Source organism: Plectropomus leopardus, chromosome 15 (assembly GCF_008729295.1).
Source record: "Plectropomus leopardus isolate mb chromosome 15, YSFRI_Pleo_2.0, whole genome shotgun sequence".
Lineage (NCBI taxonomy): Eukaryota > Metazoa > Chordata > Actinopteri > Perciformes > Serranidae > Plectropomus > Plectropomus leopardus.
In genome coordinates, this window is record NC_056477.1 from 13,473,807 (window position 1) to 13,496,338 (window position 22,532).

At 39.8% G+C, this 22,532-nt stretch overlaps 1 protein-coding gene across 12 annotated transcripts in view; it reads right to left on the minus strand.

Moving 5' to 3' along the window:
• Window positions 1-22,532, minus strand: part of kcnma1a (potassium large conductance calcium-activated channel, subfamily M, alpha member 1a) — a 173,163-nt gene that overhangs the window by 65,251 nt on the left and 85,380 nt on the right. For all 12 annotated transcript variants that reach the window (XM_042502562.1, XM_042502561.1, XM_042502555.1 and 9 more), the window contains exons 4-5: window positions 8,380-8,473; window positions 7,791-7,902 (exon numbers count right to left, since the gene is read on the minus strand). In XM_042502562.1, coding sequence (XP_042358496.1) covers window positions 7,791-7,902; window positions 8,380-8,473 — 206 coding nt within the window. The remainder of the gene's footprint in view (window positions 1-7,790; window positions 7,903-8,379; window positions 8,474-22,532) is intronic.

A 22,532-nucleotide genomic window follows, 5' to 3' on the forward strand; every position in this document is an offset into this window, starting at 1 on the left:
TACAGTCCTGTCTGTTTTTCCATTTCCTCCTTCCCATGATGGCTCTGCCTCACCCTGTACCCATTCTGAAAAAGATCCCCACAGGACTTCTTTCGTCTCTGTGTCTCACGAAGGGTCTCCGAATTAGCATCACTCTGTGTGCGCCGATACACAAGCAGCTTAGGAGGAATCATTGTTTTAGATTAAATCCCGTCCAAGAATTTCCTCTTTCTTCTTGCCAAGATAGGAATTAAAAACCACTGATCCAAAAATATTTAGGGCCTTGCATTTCAAAAGCACCTCCGGAAAATGACAAGAGATGATTCCTAAGACTCTGCTTGCCAGTAAAAAGCTAATCTTCCTTGATACAGCACCACCAACATTAAAAGTTCCTTGTAAAGAAAACACCTCTGAATATTGCGATGGTTACAGCTGCAGACAGACGAGCTAAAGACAGCTAGAACTGTATTGTTTGTTTAATCATATCAGCCTTGCCAGGGACTGTGTCTCTGTGAGCAAAATGTCAGCCGCAATATAGGTGTTTTGTTTTTTTTCATTTTTTTTTACAGTGCCTTTAATCCCCACACCCAAACAGATTTACCTTTCCCATGTCCCTTTTAGTGCTCTACTATTAACCCTTGTGAAGCTTTGTCTCCATTAACAGCTGTGTTTTTTTCTAAAAAATAAAAAAATAAAAAAATTCTGAACCCTGCCAGGGATTAGCAGAGATGAAGATAAAATGAAAATAGTCCAGAAAGAAAAACAATAATCCTGACTTAAAAATGAGTGTCCTGGTTCCATATGAAAAAGGTCAAACAACTCTACGACAGTTTACTTCTGGTAACAGTTAATGTTACTATTAAGCTACAGTGAAATCAGATTTTGTTTCACATGGAAAAACCTCAGAATAGGAATCCACTCAAACCTAAAAATTCAAAGGTATTTTTAACATAACCTTGAAATATTTTAGAGAAAAAATGTCTCTTACTTGATAATGATTGATAATATATTTTGTATAATTCTTTGTAACTTATTTACATTATACAAAGACTGTTTAGCATATGCCAGCAAGATCAAGGACAATTTGAATTTCATTTTTTTGAACTATGTTTAAAAAATGACTGATGGGGTGCCTGGTGGCTCAATGAATGGAACGGGTGGCCACTGTAAAAAAGTAGTTTTACAATGTTATATTGATATTTTTTACTTAAAGGTTCAGTGTGTACGATTAAGGGAGATCTATTGGCAGAGATGCCACAATATTTAAAACTATGTTTTCATTGGTGCATAATCACCTGAAGCTAAGGGCCGCTGTGTTTTTCGCTACCTCAGAATGAGCCCTTCATATCTACATAGGGAGTGGGTCCTCTTCCCAGGACTCTGTCATGTTGCATCACCTTTTCTCTATAGTAGCCCAGAATGGAAGAACCAAACACTGGCTCGAGAGAGGGTCTTATGTGTTTTCACATTGAAGAGGCAGTTTGAATTTAGTGGCACAAATACATGTTAGGCCACCGTTGGTTCTCCTAGATGCCTGGAAAGGGAGGGCTGAGGGGAAGGGTACTCAGCTAGCTGCAATCTGCATCCTCACCACTAGATGACACTAAATCCTTCACACTGGTCCTTTAAGGAAGACAAGTACTTCTCTCGCCACTGGCTACAAAAGCATGTAACAATTTGATTACAGTACATTAAAGCGGATGTCTGTGTATTAAGACAAATTGTGTCTCCAGTGAATAACCAGAAAAATGTTGTTATTATTCAATTTAAGGAAAATGCATAGAGATTAAGTCATACTGGGCAATATGAATAATATGAAGGCTTAGCAGGAATGTGCATTTATATTTTGTGGCAATTTTGTGGCAAATGGTTTTCGAAAGTATAGGCAGATCATCTACATGTCTATGTCGTTTTGAGAAGCGGCCAGGTACAGTAAAGTACAGCAAGATTTTTTTTCTTCTTCCTGCACCATTTCAGTCATTGAATACATCTGTTTTATAGACTGGAATGGATATTTTGTGTGACATTTTGTGTTGGAAGTATTTACCAAAATAAGTGAAAAAATAAACAGTGAATCCTAGGTTTTTTGGATTGTTTTTTTTACATTTAAGAGTAACATCAGAAACTCCTTTGTGATCTGGCATTCCAAGCACAAATATGAGACATTCTACCAAAATGCAGAGTGACACACTGCATTTTTCTCAATTAGTGGGAGCATCTGTGTTTGTGTTATACTGTACATCTGTGTGTGTGTGTGTGCGTACGTGTGTGTTTCTCTGTGTGTGCCACATATACACATGCAAGACTGTTTATTTGCCTACAGACATTGAGTCTTGTGTCTTCACAAGCATAGCAAAACAAGTCCATGTGTGTGTTTGTGCGTGCTGCATGTGTTGCAAAAACTCTCAATGAAATTCTGCTCCCTTGAACACGTGCTCATGTATGAGAAAATCTCTTTCCCACGCATGCCAAAGCCTCTTGCACACACAAGTGTCAGCTGGCCAGATGCTCATTCAAAAAGGGTTTTCTGGCCTGTGCCCACTCTTACTTCATTGAGGCTTTGCGAGCCAGAGCACGGCCTCTCTGTCACATGTTCTGGCAGAGCAACCTACTGGGACCTTTTATCAATCAGCAGTCTGGGATGGTTCATCTGGGATAATACTGACAGTCATCCCAGCCAGGATTAGATTATACGATGCAACACTAAACACACACACACATTGTAAGTGTAGCACTGGTTCTTACTGGACATTCATGCTGGATAGCACATGCACATTATGTATGAATTTTCACTGTTTTACGATTTAACTCATTGCCTGTGCAATACGGCAGACATAAAAATGACTGAAACATGTGGAGCCTGGCGACAGTAAAGAGGCTTAAACTTCCCTAAAATCAGTTCCCCCTCCCCTGAATGTACATGTAGGCTTGCTGCCAGAGAATGAAGGGCCATATAAGGCAGATGCACTCCCATGCCAGGTAGTGTAAGCCTCTTTCAACAGGAAAACACAAGGGATCAACAAACAGTATAATAAAGCACCACTAGGAGGCAGTAGCAGGTTAGAATCAAAGCCCTGCCTGAAGGCTGCTAAAGCACTGTACAACCTCAAGGCCAGTGCACTTTAACAACATTTAAGTTTCTACCATAACATCAGAAAGCAATACACAACAATCATTGAATGAGCTCATGATGTCACTTCTTGTCAACCATATTCCTATTTCAAAAAATATCCCAATCCAACATTGCAGTTCCCTGTGGTTAACCATTTAAAACCTGGAGAGACATCAGTTTTGTGCTGCATTCAGATGCCCTTCACAAGCATTTAAACCTCTTAAAACCGAGAAAGTTGGTCTGATTTCTTTTAAAAACACAGGGGAATTGCAGTTAGCAATTTGGCAAGAAATGTCCCACAAATTGCAAAAAAAAACAAAACAATTAAAAGTGACAAGAAAATTACTTAAAAATTAGCGAGGGTGAAAACACAAAAAGAGAGAGATAGATAGACAGACAGACAGACAGACAGACAGACAGATAGATAGATAGATAGATAGATATGTATTTACATATTTCTTAAGGACATTTTCATTTGTTTGTTACTTTTTTCTCTTTTTTTGCTCATTTTATTTTATTTTATTTTATTTTTCCAGAAAATTTATTGTTACTTCCCTACTAACTTCGTACTAATTGAGCCATATATTGTAAAGTTGCTCATTGCCTTCTTCCCATGCTTTTGAACAAAATTCAGCCAATTTGCTCTGGTTTCAAAGGGTTGAGGAGGAAAGTGGGTAGTTAACTAGCAGGATATGAGAGTTGGGTCTCCGTTGCCACATGAGCTACCAGCATCTTTTAAACAGCCATATGCTAATCTCACACTGCTGGGACTCTCCTGAGAGCAATGCTCAGTTCAAGTAGTTAGAAGAGATTAATTCCCTTTTCCAAGGAAGAACTCTGCATGGCCTCTTACATTAGCTGCACATCGTTCTCCTCCTCTTAATCAATGTCCAATTTGCAGAGGCAGAGAGAACATAACTTGAAATGCATACGGCATATACTTCCTCAGAGCGCATGGTGGGCGGACACACTACCACACCGCACAGGGCAGAACCCCTATTAGTGGTCTTTCTATTATACACCTCCACTAGATCTCAAACAGTCTTCTCATGCAGGGCCACAGTTGAAAGAGTGGAGCGAAAGGTATCGTAATTATGATGTATTACAATGGCTCTGGTGTATGTTTCCAAGCAATGAATGGAAAGAAAGGATGGACTAATCCATTGGGAATGAGGGGCATAATGCACACTCTTAACAACCACCCTGGCTTCCGCTAACAAAGCCTGTTAAGGGACAGTACACTTAGCTAAATGAAAGTAGCACGAGGTATGGATTAGTCTATTGATTATCAGGAAAACCATTAAGGCTCTGTCAAGCATGAAGACATATATAGGAGGCAATAGTCTTTACAGAAGTGGCAATGTCATTTATTATCAAAGGTTACCATCTGAGAGCAGATCAGGAGTAACAAACAATGCAAGAAATGATCAGCAAAGAAATGTTATCTGTACCCACTGATTTTTGGGATTCACCATTTTTTATGTTTTTGCTTTTCTCTGAGGTGAGAGAAAATTTTACGAGCAGTCAAGAGCACTCTTACTGAGATAAGAGGAAAACATCTTGTTTTCACCATTCACAAACTGTTGCCCAACTTGGGGAACAATTAGTTTTACATTTAAGGAACAATTAAATAATGCAGGAATATCATTTAAACAAATCTAGATAATATTTTAGAGTCAGTATTATCTTAGGGCTAATCCAATACTACTATACTTCAATCCCAGTTATTCTAATTTCAGTTACTGTGCAGTGCTGGAATGTAACTAAGTAAATTTACTCAAGAACTGTACTTTAGTACAAATCTGAGGAGCTTTTACATTGCTTGAGAATTTTAATCTTATGCCTCTCTCCACTTCTGCTCTCCACCTGCCCTTAAGAAGTGTTTAGGGGGCGTTACCTAAGTTGGTGACTTATGTTCAATTAGGATTCATTACTGAGTGCACCTGGGTAAGTGCAAACTTGGATGGTTAAGCATGTTTAGTGCATAATTAAGAGAAAATAGAATAGAAATTTAAGAGAATGTTGCTGCATTAGGCCCAATATCTTGACATTTTCTGAGACTCTTCAACTTATTAATTGTGCTTATTTTCCTGTCACAACATGACACTATATGTGCTAATTTCCATATTAATGCAGGATAGAAGCAGATAATCATGATTCCTGTCCCAACTCCTCAGAGCCTGAATATTAACAGACACTTTCAGCACCCCATTAGGATTCTGGAAGCTATCACCAGCCTGTTAGGGTACACCATACCCTACTGCACGTCTACACACTGTTAATTTTATAACTGAGGCTTTGCAGCACTGTCTGCAGCCTTTAACACATGGACGAGCGCCCCACCAGTAAACATACACTTAATGCCAGAGGGAGTTCTGTTACTATAATGCGCTGAGGTTGTATATGTCACTGCAAAAATAAACATGCTCAATGTTTGAAGGAGACGCCACCTGATAAGTCGTCCCTGCAGAAAGTAGTCCTCAAAATTATTCCCTATTTTGGAATAATAGTAATAAAAATAAATCCATATTAATAGCTCTGCATCTAGGGCATCGCTCAAAAACAATGAATTCACACTCTTAGCTGATGTTTATGTCTTTGCTTTCCACAGCAACGCAAGATGCAGGATATTTAATGATCACAGGTAATTATTCACTGCAGAATGTCAGGCAGCAGCCAGACCACCATTTCACAGTCTTTCATCATCCTCATCAAGGGCCTAACACCAACGGCTTTCTGGAGATGAGATGAGGACACCTTACATCATGAATACCAGAAACCAGATTACTTGACTTGGCCATATCTAATTCATTACACAGCTTGTTCGCTGTGAAATTCATGGGCCACAGTGAGCTTCTTAAGGAAACTTCATCACCTCAGAGATTAGACTTTCACAGTTTTACATTACTTCACAGATTCAGTGATTTGAGTGGGCGTGTAAAAACAAGATCATACACTGCAGGATGGAAGGCGGACCATTTACATTCCTTAAACTCTGACAGTGTACATGTAGGTACAATAATCGAGTTTTATAAAATTATGGTGTCATGATGTTTTGGCCATCATTTTTGTCAGGGATCATAAAATTGCTATTGTAAGCAAAGTTGAATTTTGATTATGTTGTCTGTTAGTAAGAATGTGCCAAATAATCTCTCAGTCAATAAATTTATCTTTGGTAATGTCCAAAAAAATTTAATAAGAACTGTTTGTCTTAGTTTTCCCACATCCAAGGTAGTTTCTTCAGATGCCTTATTTTTGTCCAATTAACCCCATAACCCAAAACCTATTCAACCAACAATGATTCAAAACAAACAAAAACAGCTACTCCTTACATCTGAGAAGCCAATATAGCCAATAATAATAATACCTAAAGCAACTGATCAGTTAGTAAAGACTCATTACTGATTAAATTTCTACACCCATATTGAATGTTATCACTAGATAAAATGGGTGTTACCAGTGGTTATCAGCTACATATGGGTGACTCATCTTTGCTCCCATCATATAACTATTCCCACTACAGGCTGCCACCTCACAATAAATATGGCCATCTAATGGGTCCCCCTACAGCATTAATTTATAGGCTCTGTTTGACCTTTAATCCAGTCTTTAATGTTGAAATGCCTTCTTTAAAAAAGGAGCATCAATACAAGAGACTGGCCAAATCTATGAAAATAAGACACATTTTTGGAAAAAAGAGAAAAGACAATGTATCTAAATATGTAAAATGTAAATGTTAGTGTTAAGCATAAAAGGTAAAGTCTGTTGTCAAATGAATTTTTTTTTTGCTTTGACGAATCTCTGCTCCTTCGACTACATTTAATATAATAGCCTCACATTGCAATGTCATGCTGGGATAAACATTGGATTAGCATTCAGTTGAGCTGTAAATGAGGTAAAGCAACAATGTAAAGAACTGTATATGGCTTGAAAAGTAAAGTGGCAGAGCACCCGAAAAAGAATCAACTCTTTTCTCTGCAGTGTAATTTAGGCCACAATACTCTGAACGTTCCAAAAAAAAAGTAGGTCGTTATATAATGCAGGTTAGGGTGTTTTCCAGTCTGCTCATGCAAGAGTGTGTGTGTGTGTGTATATGTGTGTATGGGGATAACACATGCTTTTGCGTGTGCATTTTTTGTGTGAGTGTGAATGAGCCCATTAGATGGCAGTTATGGACCGCTGTGAGGTATTCCAGGTGCAACGCCTGAACACGGCAATTACCGATGATTCTGAAGCACACAAACACACACACAAACACACACACAAACACACACACACACAAAACCACAGCCTGATTCTGAGTCACTCTCACTCCCATTAGCCCATCCATTCTGCTGTGTCTGTGTTCCCTGAAACATCAGAGGAACCCAGCCCTGTCACTTTCAATGAGGAGGGAAAGTTGACTGCAGCCCAGAGCAAGAGGGCCTCGGAGACACACTCCAACAAGTAATGGGGAGACAGAAGGGGGACTGGGAGGCAGAGGGAGAGATTGGGAGTGATAAAAGGAGGGGTGACATGTGAAGATAGAGGGCAAAAAAAAAAGAAATGGAAAAGAGGGAATGAAGGCGTTCAGAAAAGAAGTGAAAAATGGTGAAAGAAAGCAAGAAAAGACCAGGCCAGTGGGGAAGAGAGAAAGGATTTATGAAATGGAGTGTCAAAGCAAGATAGAAAGAAACAGCTGAAAGGGACGTGTACTTACCGAGCCAGCTTCTGTTCAAGTAGACAGAAACAAACACGGGAGGAACAGTAAAGAAGTCGACCACTGAGTTGACTTCCAGCCAGAACCACAGTTTGTCATTGGCTGCTATAAACTGTTAAAAAAAAACACAGATGGCATAAAAAATAACAATCAAATTATAATCTTGTACAAAACACCACCATCATTCAAACGGCATGCTGTGTCGAACTTCAGCATCGCTGACATACTGTATAGAATGACAAAAGCTTCACCCCACTTGCTGAGTCATGCGAATGGTTGGTGGTGTAAGCAGCTTATGAGTTTATTTATTCATTCATTCAGGGCGGCAGGCTTGCGTTTGCACCACTGGAATGCTGCTCTGGCATGACAGCCATGCTAGCACCATTGTTACAACAGTGTTGGTTTAAACTACAGGCATGCTGTGTGAGTATTTGTAAGTGACTTAGGTGTTGCCTGCTTTGTCTTTAAGTGTTGTCCTGTGAAAATGCTGAATATTTTAATGTGTGCAAAATGATGGCTGTGTGCATATTGTTTGTACCAGCGTGTCCGGTCTATGCATGTTTGAGTGATTGTATTCATGCCAACTTACCCGCAGGCCAAAGTAAAGAAGGAAGAAGACGTTGAATGCCATATCGATCTGTAACGTGAAATCTTTGTAGAAGTTCTGGCAGGATTCTATAGGACTGGAGAAATAAGAGAGATAGACAGAGACAAAAATATTATTACAAGGTTAAACATTCATGAACTGATAATGCAGAGAAGGTATTTCATCTCTTTCCTATCATGGCAACACAGGTGGCAAATACTGGGGCTCTTGACATATTTCCATGGTTGGTCATTTTTTAGGCTTTTATGTTTCTCTGTTTTTTTGCAGTTGCTTTATGAGCTTTGCATATTAGTATGACTAAGTAATATGGGCAAAATTACAGTTTCTGGAAGAAAATGTAAGAAAAATACATGTCAAGTCAAGCGAGTCATTGTGTTCCCAGTGGCTTTTTCAGCACCAAAGTGGGTGATTTGTAAGACCCATCACTGTGTTTCCTGTGGCTTTTTTAGCCCTCGAGCATAGGTGTTTTAGTTTGGGTTTTTTTTTTTTTGTAATTTTCTTTAAAGCGACCTTTTTTTACTGAGACATCACTGTTTCCTGCCAGAATAATGGCATGAAAAACATTTGCCTTACCAAGAAATAACTGCATTTCCTGCAGGGCTATTGGCACAAAAAGTTGTTATTTTAACAAAGAAATCGCTGCTTTTCCAGCAGGGATTTTGCCCCCCGAACCAGGTATTTTAAGACACAAAAGTTTCTGTGCCAAAACCTGACCTCCCATTAACCACAGTGTTGATGAAAGATTCAACGTAGCCAACATAATGGCATGTAAATGTAATGCATCCATGGTTTGCAAAAAAGATACAATGCCAACATTTTTTCTGGTGACTGGGTTGAATCGTGGTATTGAAAATACAAATTAATAAATATAACAACACAACACAAATTCTGATATTTCACAGTATGGTTAATAAATGTAAAATTACATCAAATTTAGTCCAAATTTGACAAACCTTATTTCACTGCTATGCATCTGCATGAATATAACACATAACTTCAGTATCTCATGTTGTCAGATTTTAAATTTAGTAATCATAATCTGGCAAAAATAATAACGATATATGATCACATCGTTACAACACAATTCAACCAAAAGGCGACTTTTATCACTCACCCCGACATATCAGGATAATCATACATTTATGCTGCAACTTGCCCTTTTTTTTCTTCTATCATGCACATATGACCTGATCCTGATCACCTTTCCTCAGTTCAGCTCACACATCTGATAAGAGACCGTTCTCTGGTAACAGCAGACAGCTTGAAGCTGTCAAGGTCAAATGGTGCTGACAAATGGTGCATCCCATTTAAACTGACTGAACTGAATCCTTGCCAGCAATAAATGTTTACAGTGATTGAGAAACCCCCCCATCTTTGAATGTTAATTATTTTGATGAAAATATTGGATTAAAAACACTATTAATAACCAATCTGCCTTTGAGTTTCACTGACACCCTGCGATTCCTCCTCTGAGCCCTAGAGGGGAACAGACTAAGATAAAAGACCCACTGCAGCTGTGGAGTCAACCACATATAGATGAGGCAGCTGAAAATAAACTGAAATTGCTGGTTGCTTTGATGTGACACTACATTCAGCACGCATAAATGATTCAGCATCTGTCAAACACAAATATTCCAACAGATATTCCCTCACATGACAGAGACTCCACACAAAGAAAGAGACTGCGTAGATCTCTCTTTTTAACAGAGTGCCACAGCTATCCGGGTGCTGCTTTAAGTAAAACAGGCAGATCATGATGGATGAGTCGTGATCTGTCTGCGCTGTCATGTAATGCATCAACATGTTTACCTTGTGATGATTAAACCATTAGCAGGTGGGTGCTCTCAACAAAAGCAATAATATGCAGTGTGCACACCCCATCCTTCACATGGTCACGGGCCTATAGCATTTCGCTCCTGTGTAATGAGTTAATCCCACTGTGAGATAAACATGAATATGCATAATGGTTTGGCTAGCTATAGGCGACCTTCGGGAATGTATAGACTGGAAAAGGAACACTCACAAGGCCTTTACAAGTGTACACACTCATTAATCCCATATGTTTCAATTTAAACATTAAAGTATGCATTTGTATGCATGGAGCCCATAGAGGCACAGCGTGAGATCCAGAATAGTGTTTATTGCATAATAAGAACCACCAGAGGTAAAGAGGCTTAATCATCTTCCAGTTAACATCAAACATTTTATCTCGTGATGATCCATTATAATGGTTGACTGAGTGCAGACATGCCAGGGAGGACGTATTGCTCCAAGAGGATGATCCAACTTCTAATTCATGAGTGTGTGGTCTGTCTTGAGCATATCCTTAGGACTGATGTGATCTTTAAGATGATGTAAATCCCTGGCTTATGTCCAAGATGTTTAGAATTAGTCTGGTTTGTGCAGCAGTTTTTTTAAAAAATGCAGTTTTCTTTTTTTCTCTTACGCGCAATCAGACTTCAGACATAGGCTAATTCGCCTCTGACCCCTTGAAAGAGTTCACATTGATCTGGCCTTAATACGAAATTACTAACTCACCGCTGGCATCTCTTTTTGATTCTTTAGGCATAAAACTAAACAAGGGTGTGAAAACAACCCTGTCATGAATCATAAGCAGCCTAACATGGGCGGATTATAAACAATGGGCCTCTAGGCACAGATTTGCAAAAGCCCCCACAACCCCTACATCGGAGGAAGACACACAGACCTTGTGGTGGTTATGCATTTTTTGGTAATTTTGTGTGTCTTTAAGGTGGTTTTTCGGGGGGGTGTTAGGTCATTTTTCCCTTTTTGGAGTTATTTTTTACTTATTTTGGTCTCCACTTTCACTTAGTTTTTTACCTGTCTTTTATTATTTATGTTTTGTTGTATTATTGTATAGTATAACTCCAATTTAGTAATCCTACACTTCTTGCTTTGATTCTAAAAGCCTAACCAGGGACAGGGGTTGCACATTATCCTTGGCAACAAACCTTTACCTGTATGCTTCTTTGTATTTTACATATGAAGAAATATTTTATGCATTTGTCCTTGTCAAATAAACAAGTAAATAAAATATAAATAAAATCTTTTTGTGTCTCTTTGCAAATCCTTTGCAACTTTCTTACACCTTTTTCACAAACAAGGAAGTGGTTCTGTTTTGATTCCCACACCTAATTTTGCAGAGCATTTTAGTTCAGAGCAGAAAAATTTGATTGATGTAAAAACAAAAATATGTAATTACAGAGACAAATGTTTGCAATTATTTTATGTAATATGTGATTTTGTAACTACTGGTTACTTCTGTTCTGCATCGTTCAAAGCTCAAGGCCCTCTGACACGTCCTTGATAACAGTGGTTCCCCTAAAAACCAGTAGAAACAGGCTTGTTCACTTGCACCAAGGTTCAAAGAGTCTCGAACCAGGTCAAGAACCAGAGCTTAAAGGGGTAACAGTGGTCTGTTGTGTCTCTTTGTGGTTATTTTGAGTCTCTTCCTGTTCAGTCCGTGTTAATTTGACTGACATTTTGCAGGTGAGGGCCAGGGGCGTCCTGACACTTTGTGCACCTGGGTCTGTGCCTGGTAAGCCCATTCAGTAATCCATCCATGCAGCCTAACCCAAAATGGATCTGAAACCACAACCTTAGCTAACCTTAAAGACCTTTGCGCAAGAGAATGCAAACACGTTAATACAAACACACACTCTGAGCACACACACACACACACACACACACACACACACACACAGATGGTGCACACTGAAGACACCATTTGGAGTGGTCACTGTGGGATTTCCCCTCGGGCCCAGCTCTGGCCTAATTCTGTATAACCGCTCATCTACAATCACGTGAGCCAAAGCATTCCCAATAACATGGAGAGAGCATGGCAGCACACAGCAGGGGCTGAGTGGTACGTTGAATTTGTCTCGATTTTGCATTACAAGGCAGCACAATGGCTACACTCAGACAGCTTTAATGTAGTAATTTTATATTCATTAAATGAAAGTAAAGCTTATTATTAACTAAAGTGGTGGGAAGACACATGAGGCAGACCTATGGTTTCTCTTTTAAGTGCAGAAGCACAATAGAAAATTAAGAGTTCATCAGTGCAGGGTGGGAGAGGATCACATAGTCTATTATTGTGGAGCTGTGCTTAATGTGTTTCATAAAATTGCAACGCGGACTGAAAAGGAAAAAAAAAATTAGTTGCTGTAAATATGGCTAGTCATAATGTTTGATTGTAACATTTGTCAATATAAATACTTAAACACAGATCTGCATACAGAGCAGCAAATAGATAGAGAAGAAAAGCAAATAGACAGAATTAGATGCGCAGTCGAGCTGTGACTCACCACCTATACACACACACAGCTTAGTAATGAGCCATCCTCTCTCTACTAACATCAAACCAATGTTTCCAAATAAATTTAAAATTTCTTTAATCTAATCTAAATTAATAATTGTATTGACAATTTTTTGCTTCAGTCTCACAGCTCTCACCAACTACCTGGTAAACCTTGTCAAGCATTTAGCAGCTGAAGACCTAGATCTTTCCCTCAGAAGTTTATGGAGACCAATTCAGAACCAAGAAAAGAGTGAAAATCAGATTGACATTTGTCAGGTGGCCAGAAACAAAGGTTACTATATTGTAACCCTAGTTCTAATAGCATGAGGCTTGTGTCAGATAAAGCCACACTTCAGACAAGTGCTAATGTTGCTTTCTGCTTGCTGGATGTGTAAATAAGCAATTGTTTGTCTGACAACTTTAACAGGTGATAATACTATAAGTCAGCATTGTGTTAACAGCTTCATGCACTGCCCCCAAGTAGCCAATCAACTAATGCAAGCTTAAATTATATTAAATTATAACCAGGTACAACAGCATTTCTTCAGTCTAAAGTTCACTGTGTATGAATGTCACAATAGTGACATGTTGCAATCACGTGAACAAAGTGTTAGGAATGACATAAATTGCAGATAAAATTCCTACACACTTTCTTACTTGCAAAAGAAACACAATTATTCTGTTTCAATAACTAGACCTTTGTCAGGCAAAAAAAAACAAAAAACATAAGAAAAGCAAGCATGTTAAAACTACATCTGTATAAACGTTCACATGTATATTTTTGTATATACAATATTGCTGTATCCGTGTATAAAACTACACACCTGCATAGGACCTATATCTCAAGACATAAAGTACCAAAATTGTAAGTACAAACATCCTCAGAATAAAAAGGGGCTTATAGGCCATCATCGTGTATGGGATAAAATGTATAATCTAACTTTCACTGGAAGAGACAGACCAAAAACTGAGCACTATAAGCTTCTCAAATCTGTATGTATTGGATTTCATTGCACTACATATGGGTGTTTCTGTTTGTGACTCTTTCATACCCACAGAGAGTGTAAGACAAGACAAAATCCTGCTTTCAATGTCACTTCACACTCCACAATCACAAGGGATTCCTGGTCACATGCTGCCAGTGTCCTGCAGAAAATAGATCTGCCCACCACAGTTCTTATTACTCCTTAAGCCCTGGCACAGCCTGGGGTTAAAACATCCTGCCTGACAGAAGAGAAGAGAGGAGAGGAGAGAGTAGGGAGGAGAGAGAGAGAAAAAGAAAGACAACAGCAAGACACAGAGAGATAAAGGAGACAGGGAGAGAAGAGAAGTAGTGACAGTAAGAGGGCAAAGAAGAGGGGAAGATGTGAAAGTGACAGAGAGGAAAGGGAGGGCGACTGAGCTCCCAAAGGTACTGAAGACAATTTGTCTCACATATTTTTATATATAGCACACAATGCTAGTTTTAGGCCACATGGATATTGCCTGGAGATTCCTGAGCGTCTGTGGTAAATGCGTGCAAGTCTTCCTCTAACCCCACTCTGCTGATTAGCAAAGCTAGCACTAGCATGTACACACACTAACATGCAGACACACACAGGAGACAGCGTTCACCCGAGGGAAGGCTGCAGAGCATGTGCATCTATTTCAGGACATTTCCCTATGTCAACCTCCTCTGATCAGGAACTTTGCCTCTGGAAAACGCAACCAGAAAGGTAAAACTCATTTGTTCACAAGGGCAAAGGAGTACGTTGATGATGACATTCTAAAAATAGTCCTAAGCACCTTCAGTCAGTCAGCCGTTTGTTATCCCGCACATGACCTTGGCTAGCTGCAGGAGCAACAGCAAGGTTGCCCCCTGAGAAAACAATAACAACCACACACCGCTGCCAGTGTGACTAATGCTCACAACCACAGAGCGACGTACCAAATCTGAGTCATTCTTCATATCTCACAAATGTCTTCTGCTCTAGTAAGCTCATAAGCATCTTGGAATGTTACAGATTCATTGTCTCATTTGTTAGTATACAACCCAAACAGAAAATACATTTAGACTGCGATCCGAGCGCAATAACTGAACGTCTGGCTCACATGCAGCATTTCTCCTGAGGGTAGTGCATGTACTTGTAGGGGAGACAGCAGGGAGGGGTCTGCGAAGCTGAAAGAAGGCCAGGTTAGTACTTAAATGATTGATTTAGGCCAAGGCACCATTACTAAAATAAGAAATGCTTTAGCACCTACAAGGGCAATGGACAAATAAAACCTCCGGAGAGAGGCTAATAATAGCTAACTTCATTTTTTCATCTGAATGCAAATGACTACCATCCCTCTTCAGCCACTTCCTCTACAAAGACGCTATTTATTTTAGAGTCCAAAGGAGTAGTTTGTGAGTGAAAATAGCACAACACTAAAAGAAGCCACAGCTTCATACAGTATGCTCAGCAGGGCTTTATATTTGAAATGAGAGTAAATAAGGACAGCAATCTTATAAAAAGAGCCACATCTTTGCATGAGAGAAATTATACTTAATTTATTCAGGAGCCAGTGTTACAGTACAATAGCTAAACTACACACATCACATCCCTCCTCTTTTCAACACAAACCAATTAAGAGATAAAGGTTGTGGTTATGTGCCATATGCAAAAGGAGAAAGTCGTTATCAGCACACTGGTTAACTTTGTCAAGTGACGGAAGTTGGTGGTGCTAGGTTTTATTTGTTCTAATTTTAGGTCATTAAATCAGCACATTTATACCTCCTCATGTAAAATAACTTTCAATCAGCGCAAAAACAAATCTGCAAATTATATTAATCAAGTAATTATACCAAGCTCATCATAATACCCTCACAAGGAAACGACATGTAGCTCAGCAATTTTAGATACATTTCTAATCATTTATTTATTTATAGAAACAGTCTTAGTTTAATTTTCATTCTTGTCTAAATATAGTAAGTGCAAGCTTGCTTTTCAACACAGTACTGAGACAGTAAACGTCAAAGTAAGATCATTTGACAGAACATCGATGAAAGGAACCTAATTAGTTAAACATTTTAAGACTGTTTTCAATCAGATATGTTTGGTAACAAACTTGATTTCATCTTTTGGATAAGCCTGTTTTGACTACTGTGAAAGCTGTCAATTGAACTCTAGTGGCTCTCAGTCTGCTTTAAACTTAATGCAGTTCATTCAGTTCACAAACTCAGCTGATATAAAGACAGTATCATAGTAAAGTATATATGTGATCTTAGCAGGAATTTGTCCAGTTGGAGTCTAAAATAATAAAAGTGGTATGCAGTAAAGTTTGGTACAAATCAAAAGTTTGTATAAATCAACACAGTCTCACAGAAATACATAAATGGACGCAACCTCTTAACAAGGCATTACATGGTGGCGGGGGCATTCTGAAACGGTTATACTTTGGTTGGGGTTAGGTAAAGAATAACACTTGGTTAGGTTTAGATTTATTAAACAGAATAAATACTTGGTTAAGTTTAGGGAAACCGTTTCTGTTGAAATAATTGCAAACAGAAAATAAGTGATGTAAACTTTTGCACTTTGCGTAGTTAGGTGTTGTACCCATGTAAAGTACTTTCTGTAGTTACGTATTGTAACCATATAAAGTACTTTGCGTTGATACAGAGGTTTGTAAAGTCAATAACAAAACTGAATTGTGTTTTGCACAGGACACAAACAGCAGTGTCCTGGTTGAAAGTCCACGTTTGTTTGACCCGTCCACCACGACTCCTGCCTGCCCAACTCTTGTCTGCTCTTTATACTTAATTTGTGTGCCCATTAAGAAAAAAGATCCTCACTGACTTTGCACTAGCATTGTTTTCATGTTGTCAAACATAACTTTAACACATTTTGTGTCTACCACCACATAAAGCATTGTTAAGAGTTTGTGTCCATTTCGTGTATTTCTATGAGCACAGGCTGTATAAATTCACAACTTTTACTACTAATAAAATTGTCACTTTTTGTCTAAATTGTTGAGCAATCTCAGTGCAAGCTGAAATTGACACTGTGGCTAAACATAATACCTACCCCCCCCCCAAAAAAAAAGGCCACAGAGGCACTTAAATCATTTCAGTTTCATCCGGGGTTTATTAAGTTAACTGCATGTTTTGAGAGTGTCTCATGCTGTGCTCATGCTGTGGTCTGAAAATAGCTCTTCCGCTCTACAGTGAGGGATATCAGGCAACTGCAATACCAAATGGCCTTTATATTGCCATGGCGACTTTGATAAACAAAGAGGTTAGACAGTTCAGCATGTACTGATACCAGAAAAATGATCAAATTGCAGAGCAACTTGGCTAATCTCTTTGGTAATTTTTTTCATTAGACTCCAATCAGTGTTTTTCACGCACTGAACCTGCATTTACCAGATAGAGTGACAGCCAGTGTAATTTCACTCTCATTAGAATAATATCTGAGGGCTGACATGTTATACCAGCACACTAATGTTCAGCTTCACCACATGTGAGCTAAGCAGGGAATACTAGAAAATACAGCTCTCAGCTCATGTGCAGATACCAAAAGCAATTAGAAAGCTTCATATTTTGCAGTCTACAGGGAGAGGCTCCACAATCATAAAACTGTGCTGTGATGTTCCATAATGCTCACAAAAGCTTGTTTTCTATGAGTGTGATGTTGACATTTAATATTCTTTTTTTTCCCAGCGCAAATGTTGTCATTTTGAGTGCAAACCCCCTGACAAAACATGTCAGAAAAAGTATAAAATGGCATTAAATCTAAAGAGGGAGAGATTTTTGAAAATGGCTGAAAATGTAATTTTGAAATGAGTCATTTCCTTCTAACACAGTTTGTTTTTAAATCTGAAGCATCTTGGGAGTAGTGTCAACTACGGCTTAAGTCTTCTCATGGTTACATGGTTTTGTCTGATCCATGTTGAGACTCAGGTGCACCAGATCAAGGAGAGGTCCTTATATAGGTAACCCTTCATCGCCGCAAAGTCTGCCAAGCTTGTCTCACTGCTCAGCCATATTTCTCACCTTACCCCATTAATAAGTCATTAGCCACTGTTTCTTTTTTCAGTGCTGACATTGATCGCACACTAATGATAGAGTTACAGGCACAGGCTGCTGCTTATGAGGCCTCTTAGAGAGGAGACAAAATGTGTGTGTCTATACACTTCTGTGAGTTAACGTGACAATGCAAGTGTGTCCATGAAATAGCCTGTATGTGTGACAGGGAGGGATCGAGAGAGGAGCGAAATAGAAACAGAAGTGGAGCAGGAACAAGGGCATCCCTTTAAGAACAGCCTGCAGAGACTTTGTCCTACATTCCTCTCTATTTGTTTCATGGGAGCACAGAGGAGGAAAAAGAAGGGATGAAGGATGAGGGATGAGCCAAGGTATTAAAGCAGATTCAGATGTGGGCGGGAGAGGACGCAGTATCCTCCCATTGAAAATATCACCGAAATAGCATCAGTTTGGCAAGTGAAGTCTGCTGCGGAGAAACAGAAAAGGCAGTGTTTTATCATACATTATTATGTGTTGCGCAGAACTGTGGTAAACAACCACTTTGTCAAAACAAACAGATGGACAGTCATTTTCAGCAAAGACACATTTTCATTCCCATTCATTCAAAAAAGCAGTCCTCTTAGCAATAAAACAGTTGCCAAGTCAATGACTAGTAATCTCTGTGCTCAACTGGGATGGCAGCCAATTAACAATTCCCTCCTTTCGAACTCTGTCTACCTGCTTCCACAAAAGGCTTTGCAGTGTTTTTTTTTGTCTGTGGATCTTTGCTGCAGGATATTGGCCAACAGAGCTCCTGCTAGGAAAGCCCCACCTGTCGAAAGCTAGGAACAAAACCTGCTCCTGGGAGACTCTGGCCATCAGAAAGGAAGGTTTTTCTTCAGCATTTTACCCAGTGTGTGTATGTGTGTGTGTGTGTGTGTCTTTGCCCCAAGGGGCTACCCCGCTTCACTGAAGTAGACATAAAAGCCCTTCTGCAGCTCCAGCCTCCCCAGGTCCAGCTCACATGCACTTATTCTACCACGTCTCTTTTAGCGGTTACCACGGGGACGCAACCATAATCCTTTCCATTACTGTAGCCTTTTTCACAGACAATTTCAGAATGATGTTCACTTCATCTGATGGCCAAAATGGCAGTTTTAAGAGAGATGGGGTAAAAGCAAACCATTGGGCCTGAATAGTTCATAAGACTGTACCATAAGACTGTCAATAGTTGGCGGTAGGGATGTCCTATTATGTTTTTTTTGCCCCCCGATCCGCTGCAAGTCATTTACTATTGAGTATCTGCTGATACCTGATCTGATAGTTTTGTTTCCCTGGATAATACAGCTGCAAAGTGCAAATTTTAAGAAGGCTTCTTTAAAGTTATTTAAAAAAAATACCTTCATCCAAGCTGCTCTGTGATGTTTTATTTAATCAGTTTGCCTATTATTAATACTTATTTATATATTTTACTAAATAAAGTGTAAAATCAAAAACCCTCCCTTTAATCTTGTTGGCCTCCTCACTTGCGGGAATGTCTCTGTCCCTGTAAGAGTTGCTCTTGCGGTGCAGCCTGTGTCTCAGTAACCTGAATGATCAGTAGTCTGTTAAGTATTTATTTTCCCTGTCTGCAGATCTTTTTGGTGGATTACCTTTGATTAATAAATAAGCCGTGTTGGCTTTTTGCTGGTGAAGATTGTGTACTTGTAATTGGTGAGTAATGTTGTAGTAAACTCACCACGGCTGTCTGTCTCTCCTAAAGCAGGTCGGCTAAGCTCCAGCTCTTAAGTCCAGCAAAGAGTAGAGACAGAAAGCTTAGTGGAGCAGAGATGAGGAAGGCTGTGCTCAACATTGCTCTCCATGAAATAAAACATCTGTGTGACAGCTGACATAAAACAAAGGATCAGATGCTCTAAAAGCTAAATATTACCTATTGCGATCAGTCAAAAAATGCCTTGATTGGTCCCTGATCTAATGTTTTAGATATGATCCTCTAATGGAGTAATTATTACCGTTAAACGTCTGACTGTCCATCAGTCTGTGCTAATCAATTTCTTCAGTCACTTATATTTGGTGGTAAAGAAGTTGGATGGAAGAAAGTCATCTGTAGAGAATTTTGAGGATTTGTGGGAGAATGAATGTGAGATTGAGATTTATATGTATACCACTCAAGGTGATGATAAGATTGACAATACTGGCCAATATTTGTGTCCTTGTGCATAATGTTCTTAGAGAGACTGGACCTCATGATTACAGAAACAGTACGACCTGTTACCATTGCCCAAATGGTAGCAAACCTTGTCGGCACTGATTCCTTGAATTTAGTACTGGTACCGAAATCCTGGCTATTCTCATTCAGGTGCATTTTAGGTAACAATATATTGCACCAATTGTTTTAACGTGAACCAGTACTCAATAGTACCAACATTATTGGGTCGGCACCCTTAAAAGTCATTTTGGTGGAGTTTGGTACCCAACTCTAAAACGCAGCAAGTACGACTTGGTTTAAAATTTATTTGACATCCAACCCTGTGATATATTTTAGTTTAACAATATTTTAGTTTAGTAGAACAAGACTACAACACAGTTAACTTGTGACTACTTGTGTGGACGTAACATAATGTTTGGAAACTACTCGTCCTCAATGACCCATATGACGAATCTTGAGGTTGGCAGATTCAGACATCTTTGGGCATCCATTATCATGTCAAATAGTCCATGGCAGAGATAAAAACAGGTCTTTGTCAGTAGACAGCTAAGTAAGATTCCGGGTTGTGTCGGCTCTTTGACAATTAACAGTGGGTGAAGAGCACAAAAGAGGCTCCAGCTGTTGCAGCTAAAGTATGGCTATAACAGAAGCCTGGCCCTGTTCAGGATGTCAAAGCCCTCTGAGTCGGCTCAACCTGCTCTGGGTTGATCAGCAGTCCCCCTGAGAGGACGTGCACACTCAAGTGACAAGCTTGAGCTAATCACGATGATGAGGGAAGAGAGGGCCTCAGCTTAATAGGAGCACAGAGAGATCAGGGCAATGCCTCTGGGAAGCGGACTCACATAGAAATACACTCAAAAGTGCACTGTAACATACAACACAGAATGAGGAAATACCACAGTCAGAGAAAGTGCATCACTGCACCAAAAAGTGCTTTATTCTTTTTTCGCTCTGCAGGATTGATTTTATGGCATTGCATATCTCTGTAAGCCTTGTGTTTCCTTCTTTCTTGAGTCTGTTTTGTGGATAGGTTATCAGTGTTTGCATATCCGTCAATGGGAGCCTGCTCAAGTGTCAGGTTAGCCTGTTGGTCCTGCCAAAGTCATTCTAGACCTCATTCCCAGGCAGATTCGTTATAACCTTTCCATAGGTTAAGAGCACAAAGCAGTAAAATATTTATGCGTCATAGTATGGATATGTGGTTCAATGTTCCACTGCCTCCCAAAAAGGTTCCTCGGGTATTTACTTGCATCACTAACTGGAGCGTTATATAAAAGTAAAAGCATGGTACAAGCGAGCCATCTACCTTGATGACATGTTGATGATTTAATTTCATCCTAACTGCAACGAATGCCTGTTGCCTGCACCCCACCAATTTTCTGTGGCTGCTTTGTGTATAGGATTTCAATTATTCATTGACTATGGATTTTCACATGGTCAATGATTGATTGAGGTAATTGCTACACGCTTTTATAAAAAGCACATTTTCCACCAGGTGGCCCAAATTGAGGGGCACTGTCTTGTGTTGTAAATGGTACTTTGAGGAACTCTTGAACTCAACCAGCACATCCTCTGTGAAGGAGGCAGGGTTTGAAGACTCAGGGGAGACTCAATCATATCCCTGGCAGAGGGTCTCGGGGGTACTCTAAAATCTCCCAAGCCGCAAGGGGCCTGGTATGGATGAGATCCACCCTGAGATGCTGAAAGCTCTGGACATTGTTGGTCAAGTGCTTCTTCAGTGTCGGTGTCGCATAGGGGTTAGGGATAGTGCCTGTGGAGTGCCTGACCAAGGTGGCAGTTTATATTTGTTTAAAAGGATATCAGAGGGTGTTCTCCAATTATAAGAGAACCACACTTCCTGGGAAAGTTTATTTCAGGGTACTGGAAAGGAGGCTCTGACTGATCAATGAACCTTGGAGACATGGGAGTTTTCCCATCCAGTCTACATATTCTTTGTGGATTCAAAGAAGGCTTACATCCTTGTCTCTCAAGGAGTCTTGTGGCGAATACTCTGGGAGTACTGGGTAATGGGGCCGTCGCTATGAGCCATCCAGTTCTCGTATAAACAAAGTGAGAATGTATACTTGGCACAAGGTCAAAAAAACGATACTGTTAGAGATATATCCATGGCCAGAATCTCAAGCCGCAGCCTTCGGAAAGTGTCCGGTTCTGGAACCTCAGAATCTCTACTCTTTACAGATGATACGGTTCTGTTGGCTTTGTCATACCTGGACCTTCAGCCTGCACTGGGGCAGTTTCGAACCATGTCACGCCATGGTTCTCTGCTGGAAAACAGTGGATTGCTATTGCTCTGGATCGGCAGAGAGTTACTGTACCAAGCAAAGACGCACAAGTATCTTGGAGTCTTGTTCATGAGTGAAGGTATAATGTTGTGCCAGGCATTGTGCAGGTCCAATGTAATGAAGAAGGAGCTGAGTCAGAGGGCTTAACCAGTTCATGTTCCTACCCTCACCTATGGTCATTAGCTTTGGGTAGTAACTGGAAGAATGAGACTGCAGATACAAGTGGGCAGAAAAAAAGTTTTCTCTCCAGGGCTGCTGGGCTCAGCCTTGAAGGTAGAATGAGAAGCTCAGACATCCGGAGGAGAATAAGACGAGAGCCGC